Source organism: Phascolarctos cinereus, unplaced genomic scaffold, assembly GCF_003287225.1.
Source record: "Phascolarctos cinereus isolate Bilbo 61053 unplaced genomic scaffold, phaCin_HiC Scaffold_726;HRSCAF=1367, whole genome shotgun sequence".
NCBI classification, from domain to species: domain Eukaryota; kingdom Metazoa; phylum Chordata; class Mammalia; order Diprotodontia; family Phascolarctidae; genus Phascolarctos; species Phascolarctos cinereus.
The window spans coordinates 426936271-426959240 of record NW_027556098.1 but is presented as its reverse complement, the minus strand read 5'-3'; the positions used below and the strand labels follow the sequence as shown (position 1 = coordinate 426959240).

Here is a 22970-nt window from a genome sequence, read left to right as displayed (position 1 = left end):
CAGGCCTGTGAGACAGCCAGAGAGAATGGCCAGAGCTGAGCGGGAGAAGCGGGGTCTCGTCTGTGGAACAGCCAGGAGGTGGTCACTGGACCGACCAGGCCTCAGTGGGGCGTCAGGCCCAAGACGCCTGCAAAGGCTGGAGGGGCCGGGTAACGGCGGGCTCTGAACGCCAAGCACAGCACTCCTTATTGGATCCTGGAGACAAGAACCACTGGGGTTTACAGAACAAACGCCCTGGCCTGGCCACACAGCAGAGGGCTGGCTGCAGGGGGCAACACTGGCCTCGCAGGCCTTGATGAGGCCCGGCTGGATCACGGTTCCCTGTGCGCAAGGAAATCCAGGCACCCCAGGGGAGTCACGGGGGCCCAGATGGTGGAGGGGCCGTGCAGCCGTCAGGGAAGGGAAGGGAAGGGACCCTCCCTCACTGAGCCTGCACTAGAGAAGCAGAGGCCATGTGGGCAGTCTGACACATGCGTGATGTGCAAAAGTGTCACGGAGACGACACCAGGACGGACACGCTGATGACGACCGCTGCCATGTCCAGGGGACGCTGGATGCCTGCCCTAGAGAGGGGCCTCCTTCAGCTCGGGGTTGCCCTGGACTGCCCTTCTTGGGTTCTGTGATTTGTTTGTTTGTTTTTTTTCAGGAGAAAATGTATTTCATTCTGAATACCTCCGGCCCTGCCAAGTCCAAGATCGTATCAGTAATTTTCGGTCCAGATCCACTCTCTGCTACATGAGATCATTACAGAAGTGATCTGCACATGTCATACGAGTATCAGATTATGTGATGTAGAGTCCAACCTTCTCTTTATGGGACAGGATATCACGTGAGCCAAAGTCAGATGCACAGTAAGTGAAGAGCCAGGATCTGAACTCAATGTCCCTGACCGTAAATCCTGCCCCACTTTCTCCTACTCCCCTCAAGGCTAGGCCCAGGAGCCCTGGGAAGGGCAGTTCTGCTTCTGGCCTACCCTTCATGGCCACCCGCTGGGGAAGAGGGCCAGCCACCCCCAGCACAGGCACCCTCAGAGAGAGACAGAAAGCGGTGTATAGCAGGCAAATCAAACCATCACCACCACGAACCACCATCTCCTCATGAAGACAGCTCCGGACCCCAGGCCCACGAGCTGTGGGAAGAACGATTCCTGGGGTGCAACCCCTACGGAGGAGACACCAGATAACGGCCCCCGGAGGAGGCACAGCCACAGCTCCTGGGGACCCAGAAGGAGAGTTCTTGGTACCTATGTCCTGGCCCTGGAAGGTGGTTCAACATCAGAGACCAGTGTGATCTGATCAGGGCAGGAACATGAAAAAAGAGGCCTGACCATTGGCTTTGCTGCTGGCCCCAAGGACACGGGTGGGACCTTGCCATCGGACTTGCAGCTGAGCCCTTCCCTAGGTGCTGTCTCCCCCATAGAAGGGGAGCCTCTGCTGGCACTTAGCCCAGGACTTGGCACACAGTAAGCACTTAATAAATGCTTTACTCATTCATCCACCTGGTCAGTCAAAAAGCATTGAAGTGCCTATGTGCCAGGCACTGTGCTAAGCTCTAGGGGGTACAAAGAAGGGCCGGAGACAGTCCCTGCCCTCAGGGAGCTCCCTGTCTAACGGGGAGACAAGAAGCAAACCACCGTACAAACAAGCTACAAATGGGGTACAGATGGGAGGTAATGCACAGAAGGAAGGGTCTGGCATTAGTGGTGAGGGAGAAAGGCTTCCTGGGGATGGTGGAATTGTAGCCGAGCCCCGAAGGACGCCCAAGGCAGGGAGGTGGAGGGAGAGCATGCCAAGAGGCCTGGGGGCCAGTCAGAGACTGGCTGGAGCTGAGTGACGGAGGCCGGTGCCTCTGGACCAGAGTACTTGGAGGTGGGTATAATGTGTTAGATGGCGAGCATTTTATCTTTGATTCGGAAGCAGGCAAGGAGGCCCTGGAGCTCACTGAATAGGGGAATGACAGGGTCAGACTCACACTTCTGACAGATGGGAAGACAGACTGGGACGGGGACAGACTGGTGGCTGGGACACCCACTGACAGGATCCCGCAGCAGTCTGGGCGCACTCAACAGACGTCACAAAGTGTCAAACCACCAGCAGGCCTCGGCACCAGCGTGCATCTGGGGGCAAGGAATGGCGAGGAGCCTGGAAGCACTCTTGGGTGTACGGTGGGTAACAGGGAAGGCTCCGGTTCACACACGCTGAGCCGTTAGGGAGTGCTCACTAATGGCTGAAAATGCGCAACAGCTTGCACGGGCCACTTCTGCCTCACCCAGCGACATCACTGGTCCTCTCTGAAAGCCAAAGGCTGTGTGAAGCTCTGAACGATTACTGTCTCATTAGAGCCCCACGCCTCTGGGAGGGAAGGGCTGTTACGACGCCTGTTTTACAGATGAGGAAACTGAGGCAAACAGAGGTTAAGTGACTGGCCCAGGGTCACACAGTGAGTATCTAAGGACAAATCTGAACGCAGGTCTTCCTGACCGCAGGCCCAGAGCTCTATCCTCTGGTTCAAGATGTCCTGTAGGAATTTGGAGATGCAAGCCTGAAGTCTGGTTAGTATTAGGGCTAGAGAAGTTGATGAGAGAATCCACAGTAGAAACATAAATCTACAGGAGCTGATGAGACCCCCCCCCCCCAAGCAGTAGAATCTGGAGGGAGAAGAGAAGAGCAGGTCGTGGGAACAGGGTCAGCCAGGAATCAGAGGCTATGGCCTTGGGGAGCTGCCCTGCCCTAGGGACAAGCCTGAGGCTGAATGTGGGATGTCTGGTAGGTAGCCATGTGTCCTGTTTGCCTGGTGCAAGCCTCATGTGTCCACAAGGTACTTTGGATTCTGCCTGGAGGAGAACACACGCCTCATCTGAGGAGCCAGTGGGCAGCAGGGCAGCAGGAATGAGGAAGACCAAGGCCTGACCTGGAGAGGTGATGGTATGAGCAGATGGGGAGAGATGCTGAGGAGGCAGAAATGCCAAGGCTCGGTCAGTGGGGCGATTGAGGAGTCGAGAAGGACATGGAAGTGGAGGCCTGGCTCATGGGGGACACCAGAGGTGGGAGAAGTGAAGGAGGAGCTCTGTTGCCCCTTGGTGCGACACAACAGCGGTCAGGAGGAAGGACAAGGCCAGGGGGCAAACGTGAAGTATGGGACAAGCAGGAATAAATCATGGGGCTGCCCCAGCCAGAGTGAGCCTGGGCTGGTGGGAAGGCCAAGGACAAAGGAAGAGCAGGCAGGCTCCCACAGTAGGGATGGAAGGATGTGACCTGCCCTGCCAAAAGTATAAAGTAGTGGGCAGGGCAGCTCACGAGTCCCTTGTCCCTGTTCCCTCTGCCTTGGAAAGGCCAGAGCCACAGGTCTGGACAGGGCACTGAGCTCTGGGATGGCCAGTTGTCAGTCACCAGGGGGACGCAGCGGAAGGTGACGCACGGATACCTGACTGGCGAGGGACAAGGGCCCCACAGGTCAAAAAGAAAGGAAGAGGCCAGTAACCTTGACTCTGTCTGACCTCTCAGCCACTGGTCAGTCTGGCAAGAAGCATTCAGTAAGCACCTGGCATGTGTCCCATGCCCACGGAAGCTTAGCGCCTTAGGACAGCCCTTCCTCAAAACATTCCCTTTGTTTACAGACTTCTCATCCCCCACAGAACAGAAGCTTCTGAAGGAGGGACCAGTTCTTCTCTCCCACACACTTCAAAAAACAAACCTGTATCCCCAGCACTTCATAGCATGTCCGGCACACAGCAGGGCTGAGTAAAATGCTTGTTAACAGATTCCTTACAGAACTTTGGAAGGTATTATTAGGATGTAGAAAAAATATCACCTTGTCCTTCACCAGCACGTTGGGTGGAGGCACGGTGGCCACTGAGCTGAAGAGCTGGGGGTGGGGAGGGATGTCGCGTGTCAGCCACAGAGAACAGCGTCTGGATTGCTGGGGGAAGGGTGGCCCCACTGCCCAGAGACACGTCCACAAGCGAATGGAGTTCTCCAGCTCTTCAGTCCTGGCCTTTCGTGGGGGATCCTGTCAGGGACCCCCCTGGGGAGAGGGGAGGTCAGTGGAAGGAGCTGGAGAAGAAAAGACTCAGGGGCCACCAGAGCCCTCTCTGTGTCCTAGGGACAGTCCGGGGCAGGGGAGACAGAAGCTGGAGCAAGCTTTCAGGCTGAAGTCAGGAAGAAGGGCCCCCCTACACTAGGAGCAACCTGCCCACTGCTGACAGGGAGGGGACAGACTCAGAGGCAGAAAGAGCCGCACTTCCTGTCACTAGGGTTGTGCTTGGTTTAGTTTTTCAGTTAGGGGAAGGTGGGGGTGGGAAGTCAGGAAGACCCGAATTCAAATCTGGCCTCAGACACTTGACAAATTGCTTTAGCTCCGTCTGCGTTGGGCTCCTCATCTGTGGAATGGGGATGATGACTAAGCTCCCCCGTGGCCCAGGGCTGTTATGAGGACCACGTGAGGTCACAGCTGTAACAGGCTTCCCCCAGCACCTGGCTCGCTACCGGCCTACAAGAACGTCAGCTACCATTATTCCTGTTTTTGTTGTTCCGTCATCGGAAGTCACGCCCAACTCTCCATGACTTGGCAGAGTTACTGAAGTGGCTGTGCCATTTCTTTCTCCAGCTCTTTTTACAGATGAGGAAACTGAGGCAAACAGGGTTAAGTGATGTGCCCAGGGTAACACAGCTAGTGAGTATCTGAGGCCAGATTTGAACTCATGAAGATGAGTCTTCCTCATGCCTGGCACTCTACCCACTGCACCATGTAGCTGCCTGTTACTGCCAAAAAACGTTAATTTAAAAAAAATTTTAAGGAAAAAAAGCAGATCTGTGGGGAGAGGGGTAGGGGGGAATCCCCCTAGAGTCCGTCAGTGCTACTGCTCAGTCTCGCCGCACTGCCCTGGCATGCGGTGGCTGCCCTTCGGACAGAGGGAGGAGACCTGGCCAGCCTCTTCTGCAGGGAACTGCTGCCTGAGGTCCCTCCCAGCTCTGAAGCCTGCTTGGGTTGCGAGGAGCTTGAGGGGATGGCCAGCCAGCAGCTGGGGACATGGGAGCAGATGGCATCACCAAGGGAGAGGGGACAGAAGGACAGATAAGGCCTAGAGCCAAGTGAAAGGAAGTGCCAAAGGATCTGAGAGGACGGGACCAGGGGAGGAACTGAAAGTGAGGAAGAGAGGGAGGGGCTGGTCCTCAGGAGGGCTCTCAGAACGGCCTCGGAAGAAGGGCCCCATCTGAATGGGGAGAGGAGAATCAGGATGTGCCTTGTGGGCAGCGTGGCCTTGGCTCCGTCAGCGTGGATGGCTGGCAACCTGATGGAGCTGAGGAAGAGGAGTGGAGCCTGCCTTGGACCTGGGGGCTCCAGGGGCTCACTCCTCACCCCATCACGGCCAAGAAGCCTCTATCCTCACAAGGCCACCCTTGGGTTCATGCCTTGGACTCTCACCTGGACAGCTTGTAGAGCTTTCTGACTGGCCTCTGCTCCACAGCCCATCCTCCACGTGGCATCCAAAACAGCCAGGCCACCCCCTACTTAATAAACTGAATGAATGAGAAGACATTTATTAAGTACTTACTGTGTGCCAAGCCAAGCTAAGCTCCAGGGACAGTCCCTGCTCTGCAGGGGCTCCCCTTCTAGTGGGGGAGACAGCACCCAGGGAAGGGCTCAGCTGCAAGTCCAATGGGAAGGTCCCACCCGTGGTCCTTGGGGGCAGCAGCAGAGCCAGTGGGCAGGCCTCTTCTTTCATGTTCTTGCCACTGATCAGATGCCATTGGTTTCTGATGTTGAACCACCTGCCAGGGCCAGGACGTGGGTACCAAGAACTCTCCTTTCTGGGTCATCAGGCTGTGGGGGCCGGGCTGGAAGCCTGGCTCATGGGTTCGAGGCCCTGGGCTGTCTCCCTCAGGGTCTGAGGGGAGATGGGGGCCAGGGTGGTGGTGGGTGGGGGGACTGACTTGCCTGGCACTTGCTGCTCTCAAGTTCTCCCTCGGGGTGCCCAGCTGCCCTGCCCTGGGGTGCAGGTGGTGCCTGGGAGATCCTTCTCGGGAGGATGGCTGTGGGAGCGGGGCTGGAAGCAGGCCTGGGGCCGTGGGGGACACTGTCCCTCCCAAGGCTGTTGGCTTGTGTGCTCATTGCAGTTGCTTCCTATTACCTCCTCTCTCGACATTCAGGGTCCTTCTCTTTCGAGCTGTGATGCTCCCATGAACTCTTCTGACTGTTCTCACTCGTCACCCTCCATCTCCCGTCTCTGCATCCCCCCCCCGCCCTCCCCACCTGGGCCTCAAGAGACATCCTCGTTTCCCCTTACAAGACTGCTTTAGGCTGCCTACTACAGGGGGCCTCCCCTAGCCCTGGAGCCCCCTGGTTTCTTGGGTACCCCACAAACTATCACCATATATTTTGTCCACACCTGGAGATGCAAATATTGCCTCCCCAACAGGAAAGCCTATGTGGCTTTTTTCTCTCAACTCCCAGCACTAAGCAGGGTGCCCAGCTGACCGTAATCACCAGGTCTTCTTCCACCCTTCCTAAACCTGCTCTCTGACCTCACTGTGCCCTCCAATACCTCCATCCCACAATGTCCCTTGCCTCTATCCTACTCTGGCTCCACTTACCTCCCTTCCCAACCGTAACCTCATAATAAACCAGGTTAACTCTATAATCAGTCAATCTGCAAACACTTAATAGAGGCCTACTACATGCCAGGCACCAGGGCTAAGAATGCAAACTATACAGTCCCAACCCTCAGGGAGCTTATACTCTAATGGGGAAAGATGAGCCCTCAGAAAGAGAAGTTGGAATGGGGAAAGGGAGATGGAAGATGGGGGAAGGTGCCCAGGAGGGGCCAAGGCTGCTAAAGAAGTGGAGAAGTCCAGAGAGTGAAGTGGGGGTAAAGGGCACGTGGCCTGAGCTCCTCTGAAAGGGTGATCCAAGCTAGAGCCTGCCCACTCCTGACAGCTGAGGCCCATCCAGGGGAGGAAAACTGCTGGGGAGAAGCCCAGACAGTGGGAACTGAGACATACAAGCTACAGAGAGAGTAGACAGGGGAAGGTACTACAGCTGAGGGGATGGGAAAAGCCTCCAGCAGAAGAGGGGATCTTGGGCTGAGTCTTACAAGAAGCCAGGAACGCCGAGGGGCAGAGGTAAGGAGGAAGAGCATTCCAGGCATGGGGGGCGAAGGCCCAGAGAAAGGAGATGGCATGCCATATTTGGGGGACTGCAAGTAGGCAGCATTGCCTCCCTGTCACTGTAGAGGGCACCCTTTTCCTCCCAGGCCCTCGGCTCCCAACCTAGGAGTCACCCTGGGCTCCTAACTCTCTCACCCCCAGATCCAAGATGGTGCTGAGGCCTGTCCGTTTCACCTCCACTGCAGCATCTCTCCAATACGCCCCCTTCTCCCCTTGGGCCCTGTCCCCACCCAGGCACCCGGCCTTCATCATCTCACACCCAGACTATTGCATTAGCTGCTGGGAGGGTCTGCCTGCCTTCAGTCTCTCTGCAAAGTGATTTTCCAAAAGCACAGATCTGATCATGTCAGTGCCCCGAGTCAATAAACTCCAGTGGCTCCCTATCACCCAGGATCCAATACAAAATGCTCTGCTTGGCATTCAAAGCCTTCCCTAAGCTGCCTCCTTCTCCCTTTCTAGTCCTCTTCCATCCAGTGACACTGGTCTCCAGGCTGTGTCCGCCTCTCAGCTCTGGCCATCCCTCTTCCTCTTCTACCTCAACTACTGACCTCCCCAGCTTCCTTCAAGTCCCAACTAAAATCCCACCTTATGTAGGAAGTTTAAGTCTAGGGCCTTCCCTCTGTTTGTCATCTCTGTTTTGTCCTCCATAGAGCTTGTCTGTCTAGAGTCATTTATGTGTTGTCTCCTTGATTATACAGTAAGCTTCTCAAAGGTAGGGGCTGTTTTTTCCTTCTTTTTGTATCTCCAGCATTTGGCCCAGTGCCTGGCACATAGTAGGTACTTAATGAAATGCTTGCTGACTATTTGGCCACTGCTGGATAGTAAATTTGTAGAGAAGAATTAGGTGTAAAAAGGCTGGAAGGGTAGGAGAGGGCCATGCTATGAGGGGCTGATGTGCCAAAGACAGAACTTTCTAGGGAGACCCTAGAGTCAGGGGGTGGGGTGCGTGTGAGTACGTGTGCAGGATGGACTGCAGCGGGGAGAGATCTGAGGCAGGACACTAATGAGAGGAGACAGCTGCAGCAGACCAGGCTCTACTCTCAAACCAAGTGCTGATGAGACCATGGATTTGAACTGGCTACAAGGAGGCCTGGGACCCTTAAAGGGTGCAGTGGACCAGTTCAGCTGACTAGATCCCTCCCCCCCATCCACCTTGGCTCCTCTTCACAAGCTGCTAAACAGAGCTGAAGACACCCTGAAACAGGACAGGCCTGTATGGAATATGCACAAGGTCTTAGACCCTCCCTGAAGTCAGACAATCCTTTCCCACCTCCCTAACTGATCCCCTATCCCAAACCTTCTTTTCTCTCCTCCCCTCAAGCCTCCCTCAGTCTCAGCGCGAGACCTAGCCTCCTATTTGCCTGAGAACAACAAGGCGGCCATTTGCTGAGGGCTCCCCGCTCTGCACGTCTTATAGCTCTCCTCCAGGCTCTGACAACGAGGAGGTTTTTCCTTCTCCTCCCAAGACCCTCCTTTCTATCTTGCCGTCTTCTCTTCTCATCTTTGTGCTGCCACAAATCTGCTTGAGTCTCTGCATCCTCCACACCCTCCCTCAGGAGACCCTACCATGTCTCAGCTCGCATCCTTGGAAAAGCTGTCTACACTTACCATTTTTACTTCCTCCTCAGACTCTCTCCTCACCCCTTGGAAGCCCGGCTTCTGACCTCCCCCTCAGCTGAAGGATCTTTCTTTGGTCCCCCCCTTCCCGACCTTTCTGAATCCAGGTCCCACCCACCCACCTGAGGCATCTCCCAGGGGTCTCTCCTGAAGCCTCCTCTCTGCTCTCTGTATCCTCCCTCACTGGAGACCCCAGTCTCATCACGACCATAAGGAAGTTGAGTAGATCTCTCAAGCTAAACATGCATGAGGCAGAACTCATCACCTTTCCCCCTTTGCACGTGTTGCTACTGTATGCATGCAAGAGTGCACACACACACACACACACACACACACACACACACACACACACACACCCCTCTCCCATTTCCTTCCTCTATGCCTTTGTCCTGGCTGTCCCACACTTGGAAGAGCTCCTGGAATTCCTGGTTTCCTTCAAGACTCAGCTCACTGTCACCTCCCACATGAAGCCCACAAAGACCGCCCTGGCAGGCTCAGGTCTTTTACGTGTCTATATGCACACGTTGTCACCTCTGCTGGAATGTAAGTTCCTTGAGGGCACCATGCTATGCAGCTAGTGGGCAGCACAGTACCTAGAGTGCTGGACTTGGAATCAGAAAGACCTGAGTTCTAATCCAACTTCAGATACTAGCTGTGTGACCCTGACTGCTCTGTGACTCAATTTCCTAACCTGTAAGATAGGGGTCATAATGGCACATCCCTCCCAGGGTTGTGGGATGGATCAAATGAGATAAATGTCCATAAAGCACTCTGCAAACCTTAAAGCTTGAAGTAAATGCTATAACAATCATTATTATCAGGACAGTCAGTCCACTAGCATTGATTAAGTACCTTCTATGTACCAAGCACTATGCTAAGCTCTGGGCACACAAAGAAAGGCAAAAACACAATAGAGCTGACAGTCTAATGGGGAAGACAACATGCCAATTGTACATATGTACAATCTCTATGCAGGATAAATGGGAAATAATTAACAAAAGGAAGGCTTCTGGGAGAAGGGGGGATTTTTGTCAGGACTTAAAGGACACCAAGAGGGTCAGTAGTCGGCGCAGAGAAGGGATGGTGTTCCAGGTACGAGGGCTACTCAGAGCCAAGAGATGGAGGGTGTCAGGGAGTGGGCCGTAAGAAGCCTGAAGAGGGAGGACGAGGCAGGTTAGGAAGGGCTTTGAAGGCAACAGGGAGCCAGTGCAGTTTACTGAGTGGGGTAGGGGGAGGAAGGGGGCCACTTTAGGAAATCTCTCTGGTGGCTGAAGGATAGCCTGGGGGCAGGCAGACCCCTCAAACCCCGCCTTGTTACGCTTCCCTTTTCCAAGGACTCACTTGGAGTGGCTGGTCACCGCTCCAGGGGTGAAGGGAAGGCCATAGCCACGGGAGCCACCCAGGCCAAGACTGAAGCCCTGGCGTGGCTCCTTCCTTATGGGAGCCCACAGGACACTCACTCCCCCGTCCCAGGGTGTGGCTGGCAAGACCCCACCCCTGCCCCTTTCCAGGGAGCAAGAATCCCCTAAGAACTGTGCCTCTGGCCCCAGTGAGTGATGCCACTGGCCCTGAAGACCAGCAATGGGCCGGGACTGACCACATGAGTCTAGACAGGTTTCCAGGTCAAGGACCCTGGAGGAGCTACCTGGAGGAAAGCCCCAGTGAGCCCTCCCTTGGCAGGTGGGGGCACCCTTCTCTGCATCACACTCATAGGACCCTTCGAGGCCTCTGAATCCAACTTCCTCAGGGTACAGATGAGGAAACTGAGGCACGGAGGCAGGGTCTATGCTGTACAGCCCTGCAGCCAGGCAGGATCTGAACCCTGGCCTTGCTGGCTCTCGTTTTAGTGAGAGACAGGCAGAGCAGAGAGGATCCGCGACACCACGGGTCTGTTCAGGCCTCCCCTTCGACTGACCGTGGCCAGCGTGTGAATAAGAGGAATGCTCCCTGAGCCACGGGGGAGGACAGAAATAACAGTGATGACTGACAAAGGCAGTAACAACTGAACCTGAAGAGCTGGCCCAGGCACCTAGAGGCCTCCAGGCCTGATCAGGGTCTGGGTCCAGGGGCTTCCTGAGGAGGGGCAAGGCCCAGCCCAGGCCTGAAGCTCTAGGGTCCCAGGCCTGAAGCCCCAAGGTCCCAGGCTCAAAGCCCCAGGGTCCCAGGTCTGAAGCCCCAGGGTCCCAGGCCTGAAGCCTCAGGGTCCCAGGCTCAAAGCCTCAGGGTCCCAGGTCTGAAGCCCCTGGGGCCCAGCCCAGGCCTGAAGCTCCAGGGTCCCAGACAAGGGATGGAGAGAGGGAACAGAAGGCACGCCTATAAGAGGAAGAGCAGGATCCTCGAGGGTGGGGTCATGGGCTACAGTCCTGGGCAATGGTGGAGCTAAGGAAACCTGCAGAAAGAGGAAGGCTAAGATGCCTGAAAAGTCATGGGAGAATCCCACCTAGCCAGCTCCTGTCTGCGCCTGCCCTTTGCTGGGCTCTCCCCAGCTGACCCTGGCCTATCTGCATGGCACACGACCAGATGACGGAGGATGACTTAGTCTTTCTCGGAACCTGGTACTTGGCGTCACACCTGGCAAGAGCTTCCATGCATCAGTCAGTGAGCACTCAGTAAGTGCCTACGTGTGCCAGGCCTGTGCCAGGTGCAGGGGGGCCCAAAAGAGGCTGAAGACAGTCCCTGCCCTCAAGGGGCTCCCGGGCTCGCGGGAGAGAACATGCAAGGCAAGCTCCACACAAAAGCACAGGGAGGGCAGGAATGAAGGGGGAGGACCTGAAGGGAGCCAAGAGGTGAGGATGAGGAGGGAGAGTCTTTCCAGCCTGAGGAGTGGCCAGGGGCTGGGTCACAAGGGGTGCTCAGGCGCTCTGTATTTGGTCCTGGAGGCAAGAGGGAGCCAGTGCAGTTGACTGAGTTGGGGGTGCCACGGCTGGATCTGGGCCTGAGAAAAACCCCCTGGGTAGCAGAGGGGAAGATGGCCTGGAATGGGGAGACTGGAGGCAGAGACCCCAGTGTCTGCAGCGACCGTGACAATCCAGGCCAGAGCGAAGGCAGGGTGAGAAGAGAGAAGGAGGATGATGGGAGGAGCAAAACCCAACAATGTTAGAAAAAACAAAAAAAAGGACACGTGAATTCTCCAGCAGCCAAAGTACCTGACCTTAAGACAAGAATCCCCTCCACCCAGAATGGCAGACTTCCAGGAGTAATACTAGGGAAGTCTGCAGAAGGTTCCTCAGGGGACAACAAAGCACCTTCTGCTCCCAGAAAAGGTATCTGGCACCACCAAGCTTGAAGTGCCAAGGCATGCAAAGGAGGCAGGCTGAACGACGCAGGCTTACTCTGCGGCCACGAGGAAGCTGAGGAGAGAACAGAAGCTGCCCCCTCAGAGGCAGCCTGCAAGTCTGTCTGGCAGAGCTCATCTTCCTCATCAGGGAAGCACAAGGAACCTTCAACTGAAAGAGGGGCGCAAGGCGTTCCAGGCTAATTAAAAAAAGAGGCAAGCACAAGGACCATACCCACACCAGAAATCCAGGACAGCATACAAGCAGACGTGTGCGAGCCTAAGGAGGGGAGCCCACGTTCTCATGTTTAAAGGGCACTGTTTGGGTGGGGGGAGAAAAAGGCTGAACTTTGGAGAGAAGGAAGAATCACCAAAGGATTAAAAAGGAGACACAGGTTTAAGGTGAACTCAAGGAATTAGGAGACAGTCGGAGAGCGGGCGCCCGCATGTGGCAGGCACTTAATTGATTGAGTGCTGGACAATTAACACTCCCTGAACTAGGCCCGACCTCCTTCGGGTGCATCGCTCCTCCCTTCTGGGGATGGGGGAGGTAGGAGGAGCCCCCTCCCCCAAGGCACAGGGAAAGGACAAAGGCCTCGTTGGCGTTAGGTCAGTCAATGAGTACTTGTTAGAGCACAGACAGCCCTGCCCCCCACAGACAGCTGATGGTCCCCCATGGAGGCTGAGGGCAATGGACAGGAAGGACCGGGAGGGCAAGGGAGCTGAGCAGGGAGGTTCAGTCCACAAGGGGGAAGGAAGATGGGCCCCGGATGGACATGGGCACGCCCCTCGCGCACAGGAGGGGTGAGACAAGGCAGCCAATGACCAAGCCCAAGAAATGACACACAGAGCCGACAGATCCCGCCAACCAAGGGAAGCCTGAGCCGGAACCCCTCCCTCGTCTCCAGGGGGCTCCCCACTCGGCAGGGATATGAAAGCCAAAGGTGTCCACAAAATGTCAGATGAAAAGCCACGAGGGCAGAAACAGCAGAATCTGCTTTTCAACCCATGCCGTGGCCAACGTAGTGCGCCTGACTAAAGGCCAGGCCGGAGGCGGGCATTTAAGGAGCCTTTCCACCGACTACCTCCTGCGACCCTCCCAACGACCCCAGGACATCGCAGCGTCACCCTACCGTTTTACAGAGGAGGAAGTGGAGAGAAGTGGCTGACCCTCGGACCCTAGCTGGTGAGCATCTGGGCCTGTGTCCCCCAAGGCCAGGCCATGGCTCTCGCTACTTGAGACCAGAGGGGGAGATTTTAGACCCAAAGGGCAAAGGGGCGACCCAAGGGAGGCCCGGGAATTCCACATGCTGACCCCAAGGTTCCTCAGGCACTTCATCAGGGGAACCAAGCTTGCTATGCAAGCAAAGGGACCCCCAACAGGAGGTGGGGCTCAGTCTGACTTTGTTTTTCCCAATAAGGGATGGTGGGAGGAGAGAGTGGTGGTGAAAATGAGGGCTTGTTCATCAAAAAACACAAAAACACAAGAAACAGAAACTAACAGGGGATGTTCAAACCCCTCCCTAGGAAGGCTCGCCCCCTCCTTCCCTGACATGCAGCTCGGGCCCCAGCTCTGGCAGGAGGCCTTTCCTGACTGCCCCTACCCCCAAATATAACGCAACCCCAAACTATCTGGGATGTAGCTACCTGGCACGTGTTTGCAGTGGTTCATGTTATTATGCATGCTGAGCATGCACACTCACATGTATACGCACGTGTATGTACACCTGCCTCTCCCCATCTCCCCCACCACACAACACATATACCTATGTGCACACACATACACTCACCCACAAGTATGCGTACAGAATATGCACAGCACACACACACATACAACTATGTACATGCTATACACAGGAGACGCAAGAACACACAATGCACACGGCATGCATGCACATACATCACACACACACACACACCCGCGTAAGTACAAATACACAAGTACATACACTTCTCTCTTGCCTCCATTTCCCACTTTTCTACACACACCCGCGCGCGCACCCACACGTACATACACGCCTGTATGTCCACCTGCCTCCTCCCCATCTCCCTCACTGTACAACACATAAACACGCACACACATACATTATGCGTACCCACGCATGTACACTACACATACAGACACACGTGTATGTCTACTTGCTTCCTGCCTCCACTCGCCTTGCCTGCACATGCCCATTGGGAGTAAAGACTGCTTTGTTCTAAGTATGTGCAGCCCCGGGGCTGGGCACACGGCGATGGACAACATGACGAGTTCTAAAAAGGACACCCTAGGAAGAAGTGAGAGCGGAACAGTCTTCAGGAAAATGGGTGGGATCCGGAGGAGGCCAAGCATCACCTCCCCCCACCTACAGCATGAGTCACTGAGTCCCCTCGGGCACAGAGATAACCACGGAGTCCTGCTGACAGAGTGAGGGGCCCAGGGTGGAGATGGACGAGACCGAAGGGTCACTTTATGTACCAAAGACCAATGAGACCGAGGAAGCGACCGTCATGAGGAAAGGACACCCCAACCCGCTCCTCTGCTGGCCTAAAATGACCCGTAATCAAAGGAGGAGATGCGGCAGCCCCCCAGCCACCTTTCGGGCTTTCCCAGGATTTCCCATTAGGGTAATCCCTTCAGTCAGGGGTTTCCAACCTTGCTCTATGTCACGGACCCCTCATCCCCATCCTGGGGAAGCCTCAGAATGATGCGGTTAAGTCAGAACCTAAAATGTACAGCATTACAAAGGAAACCAGTGATACTGAAAGTTAGACTATCCAGTTTTTAAAAGCATTTAGTATTTTAAAAATATGGCCTCCCATTCACAGATCCTTTCGGGGCCCCAGCTGAAGGGCCTGTCTCACTGAAATCGCCCCAGATGGGTGAGGTCCAGTAGCCTGAAGGAGACCACCAGCTACAGAGGATTCCTGGTGTGTCTACACCAGGGTCACTTCGCAAGCCCTGGGGTCATCCCAACTGTGACAGACCCAAAGGCCCACCAGCTGGTGCCCAGCTGTACCAACACCTAGCCCACCCATCTCCATGTCTCCGAGAAAATATGAGACCACAATCCCTCCCATCCTGACTCATCCTGAGAGGCTGGCCTTCTGGCCCCTTCTGCTGGGCAGCGATAAGGTGCCTCACGAACACCTCTGTGAAGACCACAGGCCTGGCAGAGACGGAAGAGAATGGCTCCCAATCCCGGCATCCAGGTCACCCTCCTCCCACCCCCTGGGAGCTGCTCGGGAAGCCCATAGTTGCACCTTTCTGGGGTGGGCTGGCATTCAGAGAAACAACAAGGCAGGAGGAAGGAGACCCAGAGGCCTGGCCCCGGCCTGCACGATCCACAAGAGGTGTCCACCACCATGCTGGGCTTAGAACCCAGTCACCCATCCAAGAGTCTGGAGAGACCCCCGCCCGCCCCCCAAGCAACCAAGGACGTGCAGGACGTGACACGAGCACAAAAACAGACTCGACCACACTGAGGGAGGCAGGGGACGACTGGGTAGAAGGGGGATCCGCGACTGAGGTCGGGAAGTCCTCTGGGCTCTACCCTGCCCACCTGACCCTCCAAGACTAGGGGGCCTGTGTATGTGTGTGCACAGAGGAAAATCCCACGATGCAGAAAAGGGGGGTCCATGCTCACTCCAAGGGGTGGAAGGCAGAGAGAGCTTCAAAGCAAGAGGACAAACAGGGAGGGAGCAGGCGGATGCAGCCAATCCCACAAAAGCATCCTATGATCCCCACTGACCCAGAAAGAGGTGAGTGGCCAGGCCAGTGAGAGGCCTGCAGGCAGCAATGACTGGTGTGGAAAAATGAAAGGGAGAGAGGACGGGACCCGAGCCTAGAGGCCCGAGGCCCCTTCTCCTCAGAGAGACTGAGCTCAAGTCCTGTGGGAAACCACTTGTTTGAAAAGGGCCGCAATCAACTGAGAGGAGGGAAAACCACCCCCACGCCCACAGATGGCACCCAAAGGTAGCCTGCAACAGCAGAGACAGAATCACCCCATCTGCTGGGTAAATCATCCCAATTTGTACCAAGATTCAGGGCCTCACCCCTGATGCTGAAGGAAACCAAGGCCAGAGGGCAGGAGGTGCCCCCGGGCCCAGCCTGCAGGGAAGACTGAGGTCTGGGGTTCCCCAGGGGCTCCCCTTTTGTCCCACAGCATTTTTCTTTCTCTATTCTGCAGCCCATCCCTGGACCCAACTCAAGGCTTTGACCCATCTGTCCTTCCCAACACCAGACTCCCTGCCCTCCTCCTTGGCTAGCTAAGGGGTATTTCCACCCTCTCTGGACCACATAGGAGGCCACAAGGCCTTGCTCCCACAAGGCCTGGGACAGCAAGGAAACGGGGGCCTTGAAGGTCATTCCAATAACACCAGAGCTCTGTCCAGGCTGACCTCACCGGAGAGGCATGTGGCTGGCCCCAAGGACACAGTCTTTTTGGCCACAGCAACTCAGGGAGCAAAGAGTGGTCCACAGGGACCCTGAGTCCTGGGTGACCTTTTCTGCTGAGGACAGCAGGAGCTCCCCCCACATCCTTGGCCCTTGATTAAGAGGGTGCCCGGGGCAGCTGTCTCCTCAGGCCCCATCTGCTGCTGTCCTGGACTTTGTCATGGCCTCACACAATGCCTGGCATATAGTAGGGACTAAATGATTACGAATGATTATTCCTTCTGCTTTGGTGGGTCTAGACACTCACAGCACTGGGGGTCCAGCCTTCTCTGAACATGCCCTGAGGAGGGGCAGCCAAGACGGCAGAGAACATGTGGCAACCCAGTTGAACGCTGCCAACATCCCCCTCCAACTGAATCTAAGAGAAGCAGAGCTAGGCACATGTCAGGGTGAGACATTTTTCTAGCCCAAGACAACCTGGGAGGTTGGCAGAGCAATGTGACAATGGGCAGGGGCTGGCACGGAGCACATGTGGTGGCAGCCCCAGTGGTGGGTCTGGGAAGTGGTAGCGGCAGCTTCGGAAGTTCTCACACAGAGCCAGTAAGGGGACCAGACAACTAGTGGGTCAGGGCTGAGCTGGCACTGGGCACAGGACCCTCTTGTACTGCCCACACACAGTTCTGGGTTATAGTTCCAGGGCCAAAAGGGGCACTTGTGGTCAGTCACAAGGGACCAGGAACAGGGGGCCCTTCTTGGGTAAAGACCAGAGGGCAGATCAGGAGAGCAGTGACCACACCTCTCCCCCAATCACATCACCTGAGAAGCACAAAAAACTTGCAGACCCCCAAAACTAGCTCCAAAGACATCAGCACAAAAAACCCCTGAAGCTTGGGACTATGCCCTCTTCCCCAGAGGTAAACACAGCCCAACTTTAACATAAAGTTCAAAGTCAAGAAACAGGCTGGAATACCAGGCCAACAACAAAAAAAGAACCTGACCATAAAAAGCTACTGTGGTGACAGAACTGAGGATACAATCTCAGGAGACAATGGGGTGAAAACATCTAAGATGAAAGCCTCAGAGAAAAAAATGCTAATTGGACACAAGCCCAGTAAGAATTCCAGGAAGAGCTAAAGAAAGACAAGAGTGGCGAGAAAAACCGGGAAAAGAAATGAGAGGGATGAGAGAAAAGTATGAAAAAAGAATTAACAGCTTTGTAAAAGAGGCACAAAAAATTCTAAAGAAAATAATGTCTTGGGGCAGCTATGTGGCTCAGTGGACAGAGCACCGGCCCTGAAGTCAGGAGGACCTGAGTTCAAATCTGACCACAGACTAAACACTTGACACTTAGTAGCTGTGTGACCCTGGGCAAGTCACTTAACCCCAATTGCCAAAAAAAAAAAATTTGTTTAATGATGTTTTAAAACACAGAACAGGGCAAGTGGAAGCTAAAGCTCCATGAGATATCAAAAATCATAAAATAAAGTCAAAAGAATGAGAAAAAAAGAAAATGTGAAATATCTCATTGAAAAAACAAATGACCTAGAAATAGATCAAGGAAGGATCATTGGAAAGTTATTATTAGACTACCTGAAAGTCACGATCAAAAACAGAGCCTAGGCACCGTATGTCAAGGAATTATGGAGGAGAATTGCCCTGATATCCTAGAACCAGAGGGCAGAAATGCTTCAATCTCACTCTCTTTGGAATTGGCTTAAAGAGGTAAGAACATTTACACACATGCAGTTGGGCAGAGAAGTCTATCTCACCCAACAAGGAGGCTGGGGTCAAAGGCAAAGCAGAAATCTCTTCTGCATGACTTCACATGTATAATTGATGTCATACTGCTCGCCTTCTCAATGGGTGGGGGAGGGGAGAGAGAATTTAGAACTCAAAATCAAAAAATGTTAAAAAGAAAAATAACAAAACAGTTTTAAAAACAAAAACAAACCATGTGCTTAGAGACTGCTGTCCCAGGGGGTCCTGGGTGAGTGACCAGTGAATCTCTGCAGGAACTGAACCCCCTCCATCCTGACCTTGTCACTACCAGCAGAGCACATGAGACATGAGGCTGCAGTGGCCCCGTGGGGGTCAGAAGATCAGAGGAAGGGACAGTCAGAAGTGGCTGGAGCTGAGATCAGGGCCACTGAGTTCAGGGGAGCAACTGAGAGCCACAGAGGGAGGACACCGCTGCTCGGATCCTGACCCGGTGTGGCACCTCACCAACTAGCACATGAGACAAGGGAGCCCCAGGAACCACACAGAGGAAGCCAAAGTCCACAGCTCACGCAGCCCAAAGCCCAGACCCCAAGACCTGGGGAAGGGGCTGCAAAGGGGCTCTGGAGGCCAATCCTGGGCACACTCAGGCCACATGTGCAAACAACCCCAACAGCAAAGGTCCCATCCCTGCAAAATCCAACCCAGAGGTAGCGAGGAGAAGGGAACGTTTAACCAAGCCAGAGAAGATCTCTGAAGATTGGCTGGGGGTTCTGCTCCCCCATGGGCTGACCTCTCCTCACTAAGAAGGCACCCGCCTCCCACGTAGAGAGCAAGCTGGCATTTATACAGTGCCTGTTGTGTGCTAGGAACCTCCCACCACACCTCCCCCAACTCCTTCCAGCCCTGCGCAGGGCGGTGGCCCAGGCTGGCTGCTGGGCCCAGTCTGGAGAGGAGAGCTCTGGCCCCGGAGTCAGGAAGAGCTGTGGCTCTGGGCAAGCCAAAGCCCCATCCTGGGCCTCAGCTTTCTCAACGGTGATAACAGCACCTCCCTGGCGGGCTGGTTGTGAGGCTCACAAGAGTGGGCACAGTGCCTGGCACACAGCAGGTGCTGTACACAGGCTGGGCCCCTCCCTCCCCGCCAGGAGGCCCCTTCTGCCCACCACGACAGAGGCAGAAGCCAGGGAGGTCCCGTCTCCCGAGCACTGGAGTGAAGGAGCTTTGGTCACCGCAGGCCTCCCCACTCACGCCCCCCGAAGGCACCTGGAGAGATGAGAGGCGACCCGCACTGACCTGGAGAGTGACTGGCAGCAGCGCAGATCGCCTGTCCTCCTCTGGGACCTCCCCAGTGGTCCTCTCTTGGCAAAAAGCTGTGTCTTGGAAGGGCAGAGCTGGGAAGAGGAAGATTGAGCTTGAGTGAGGCTCTAGGGAGGAGATCCCCCATGCAGGTAGGGACCCAGGGACCAAGGCCTGGTCTACAGGCAGACCACCATGTCATTCCCCAGCCCAGGAGGGGAGCTCTGGGGGTCCCTGACAAACTCCTCTGCCTGGCACTAGGGGCCTCCACAATCTCCCACAGCCTCACCATCCAGACCCCCTCCTCTTCCCATGGAATCACTGAGCTCCAGCCCATGCTGGATCGTTCCGGCCCCATGACCCTGCACCTGTGCCCAGAATGCTCCCAGGACCCTACCAGGGGCGTTCCCTGCTCAGGGCCCAGCCCGTCGCTGCATCTTTATCTTTACTAACTGTCCGTTATCACACTCCACTCCCTTGGGGGAGCAGAACGGAAGGCATGGAAGGGCTTCAGGGGCCACCATGCCCTTCCACACAGGGAAGGGGGCTTCTGAACTTGCTCCTGACCCCCACCCCTAGGAAAAGGCACCTAGTGGTGGCCCTAGGTGTGCTCCTCCTCTCCCCAAGGGTGTCCCGGCTTGGAGAGGATAAAGCACAACTGGGTCAGGGTGATGGGTCTCCAGCCACCCAAGGAACAGTCTGGCTTCTGAAGGTCTCAGATAACCAACTGGAGACCACAGACAGACAGGCCTGACTTTGACACCCCTAAGCCTTCTGTACGAAGAGGAGACATATGAGCAGCTGGAGGCATGGGCCCCAAGAATGGGGTTCTGAGCCTTGGGGACAGCTGTGGGGTAAATGCTCCAAACAGTACAACCCTGAGCTCAGACCTGGAGGAGGGCCACGAGGCTCTGCGGGACCGGCTGAGGCCTGGCTGAGCTCAGAGCCACCCCAGGCCAGGGTCAGCCCCCTCTTCTCTGTTCAGAGCCCATGCCCACCTGCTGGGGGCCTGCCTCCCCTGCACCCAGCCCGGCCTGCCTGTCACTCCAAGACAATAGCTGACCTCCGGGCCACCAGTCCCCAGGCTGCTCCCCACTGGGGATCCTCTTTGTCTGCTGGACTGTGAGCTCCCTGAGGGCAGGTGCTGTTGGCTCCGCCCAGCCACATAGCACATGCTCTGCCCTGTGCCTCCAGCTCAGTGATGTCCCTCTGGCCTCCTGGGGGCAGGAAGCCCTCGGCCCTCACACCCACAGGGTCACCCCACCCCACCATGGGATGGCCCTCATGGGTGGGTACATTTTCCTGCCTCAGTTTCCCCCACACTGCTCAAGGCTGAGCCCTCTGGGCATCCTTCTCCATGTAATGAGTACTTGAAGACAGCGTTCTCTTCTCCTTCCTGATTTGCATGTTCTGCACTCAGGGCCCTTCTCTGGACACCCCCCAGGACAGAACCCAGTGTCCCAGGTGAGGGCAGCGGGACCCCAAAGCAGCTTGATGGCTCCTGTGGGGCTGGAGGTCCACTCAGACCTCCAGGTCCTTTTCTCCCCACTCTCTAGGTCTCGCTCATCTTGTCCTTGTGAAGGTGATTTCTTTGGGTCGCAAACACAAGACCTGCCATCCGTCCCTGTCCAGTTTCTCCTGAGTGGCTCCAGGCCCCTGGTCCCCTGAGCCTGGCGGGTCCCTGCCTTCACCCAAGCCTCTGTCGGAGAGGCTCGGCTGGGCAAACCCCTGAGGTGCTGCACTGGAGACCTTAGGCAGTGCCTAGGAGCAGCCTGGCCATCTCCCACCTCCAGGTGGGCACAGGACGGCCGCCAGGCATGCCTTCCCCCCACCCCCATGCCCGCTGCTCCCTCCTCACCTCTGTCCTCCAGCCTCGAGGCCAAGTCCTCCATGGTCACCCCAGCAGAGGAGCCGTCCCCTTCACTGATCACCAGATCGATGGATCGACCGGCAGCGAGGCTTCTCCTACCAAGCAGAGAAGGAGGTTAAGGTCAAGGCCTCCTCCAGTATGGGGGGGGCGGGGTGCTCTGAGGGCTGAAAAGGAGCTGGGGCCCTAATGGACCACAAAGCAAGGAGGGGCTGCCCTTCTCCGGGGCTGGCATCCCCAGTGGGGGGGGGGGGCTGGCGGGGCAAAGGCCCGGAGGCAGGAGATGCAGAGCAGGCCGATGTGGGGGAGGGGCGCTGGGGAGCCACAGGGGCTTCTGGAGCGGGGCAGTGTCCCTCGGACCTGACTCGCGGGCTGGGGAGGTCGCGGGGGCGGGGCCCTGCCGGGCTGGGAGGGGGCGGCAGATGGGCTGCGTCCGGCCACAGCCTCTTCTCGGCCTCCAGAGCCTTCAGAAGCGGCTCCTCCGCCCCCACCCTGCGAGCCAAGTGCGCGTGCGCACACCCATCCCCCGAACCACCATTCCCACCGCGCACCACGGCCGCCACACTCTCAGAAGAACAAAGGCCTGAGCGCCGCAGGGGGAACTGCGCCTGCGCAGCACGGGGCCCGGAACTACACCTCCCAGGATGCCGAGGGGCGCAGGACAAAAGCCTTAGGGCGGTGCCCAGGAGGTACTGGGCTTGCGCAGGGACCCTCCCTTCCCCTCCCCTCCAACTACACTTCCCAGGGTACTACGAAGCCCTCAGCGGCACTTACAGGACAAAAGCCTTAGGGCGGGGCCCAAGAGGTACTGCGCCTGCGCAGAACAGCCCCTCTAACTACATTTCCCAGGATGCCGCAGCGTACAGCCCCACCCCACCCCCACCTCCCTCCCGCCCCCGCGCCGCTCACAGAGGCCCCGCCCGCGGAGCCCCTTCCCCGCCTCCGGCCAGGTCAGGGAGTGAGGCAGCCCACACCCTTCCGCTGAGGTCGTGCGGAGAGCTGCGAGCATGATTCTCCCGCCCGCTCTCCGGCCCGTCCGGTCCCTCTGGTCGTCACTCACCCGTCGTCGCGCTGTCCGCTCGCCCGCCCGCCACGGAACAGCAACACTGCCCACGTCGTTCTGCGCCTGCGCGCCGCCCTAGGCCGGGAACTATCCTTCCCAGCGGGTAGCACGAGCCGGCCGGAGTGAATTTCGGCCCGGTGACGCCGAGGGATGCGCATGGCCCTGCCGGGAAATGTAGTCTTGCGCCCGCCGAGCCAGCTGGAGCCGGTGAAGCCGAAGGGTAGCGTGCCCCGCTGTGGGCCGGCGGAGGAGGCGCGGGGTGCAGTTCCGGTCTTAGCGTACACCCGCTGGAGAAGAGAGGGTTATGTCTGAAAATGAGTGTGACAGAAACCCCAAATCTCACCTAAAACCTTCGAGGGGCTAGGGTGACCACATAGGCTATTTCACACATCATCTTTTATTTTTAAACCCAAATGCTTCCGTCTCTGCATGCTTACATTGGCTTTGATGTCGACGTGAAAAGTTGTATTCACTGCCCCAGCGCTACAAACCTCTTAATGCCTGCCGTCAGTGGGGCTTCCAGTCCACTGGCAGAGAGATGGACAACCAGGGTTCGGAGAAGGTGCCTCTTAGGGCTCCAAAGGAAGAGGGCA

General features: G+C 56.4%; 1 protein-coding gene across 1 annotated transcript in view; it reads right to left on the bottom strand.

Annotated features, from left to right (window-relative positions):
• LOC110197750 (uncharacterized) overlaps positions 1–22545 on the bottom strand; it is a 33469-nt gene extending 10924 nt beyond the window's left edge. The window contains 3 exon segments of the mRNA XM_078146449.1: positions 19445–19542; positions 21306–21412; positions 22375–22545. Coding sequence (XP_078002575.1) covers positions 19445–19542; positions 21306–21412; positions 22375–22535 — 366 coding nt within the window. The 5' untranslated portion in view covers positions 22536–22545.
• Positions 22546–22970: the final 425 nt, after the last annotated feature.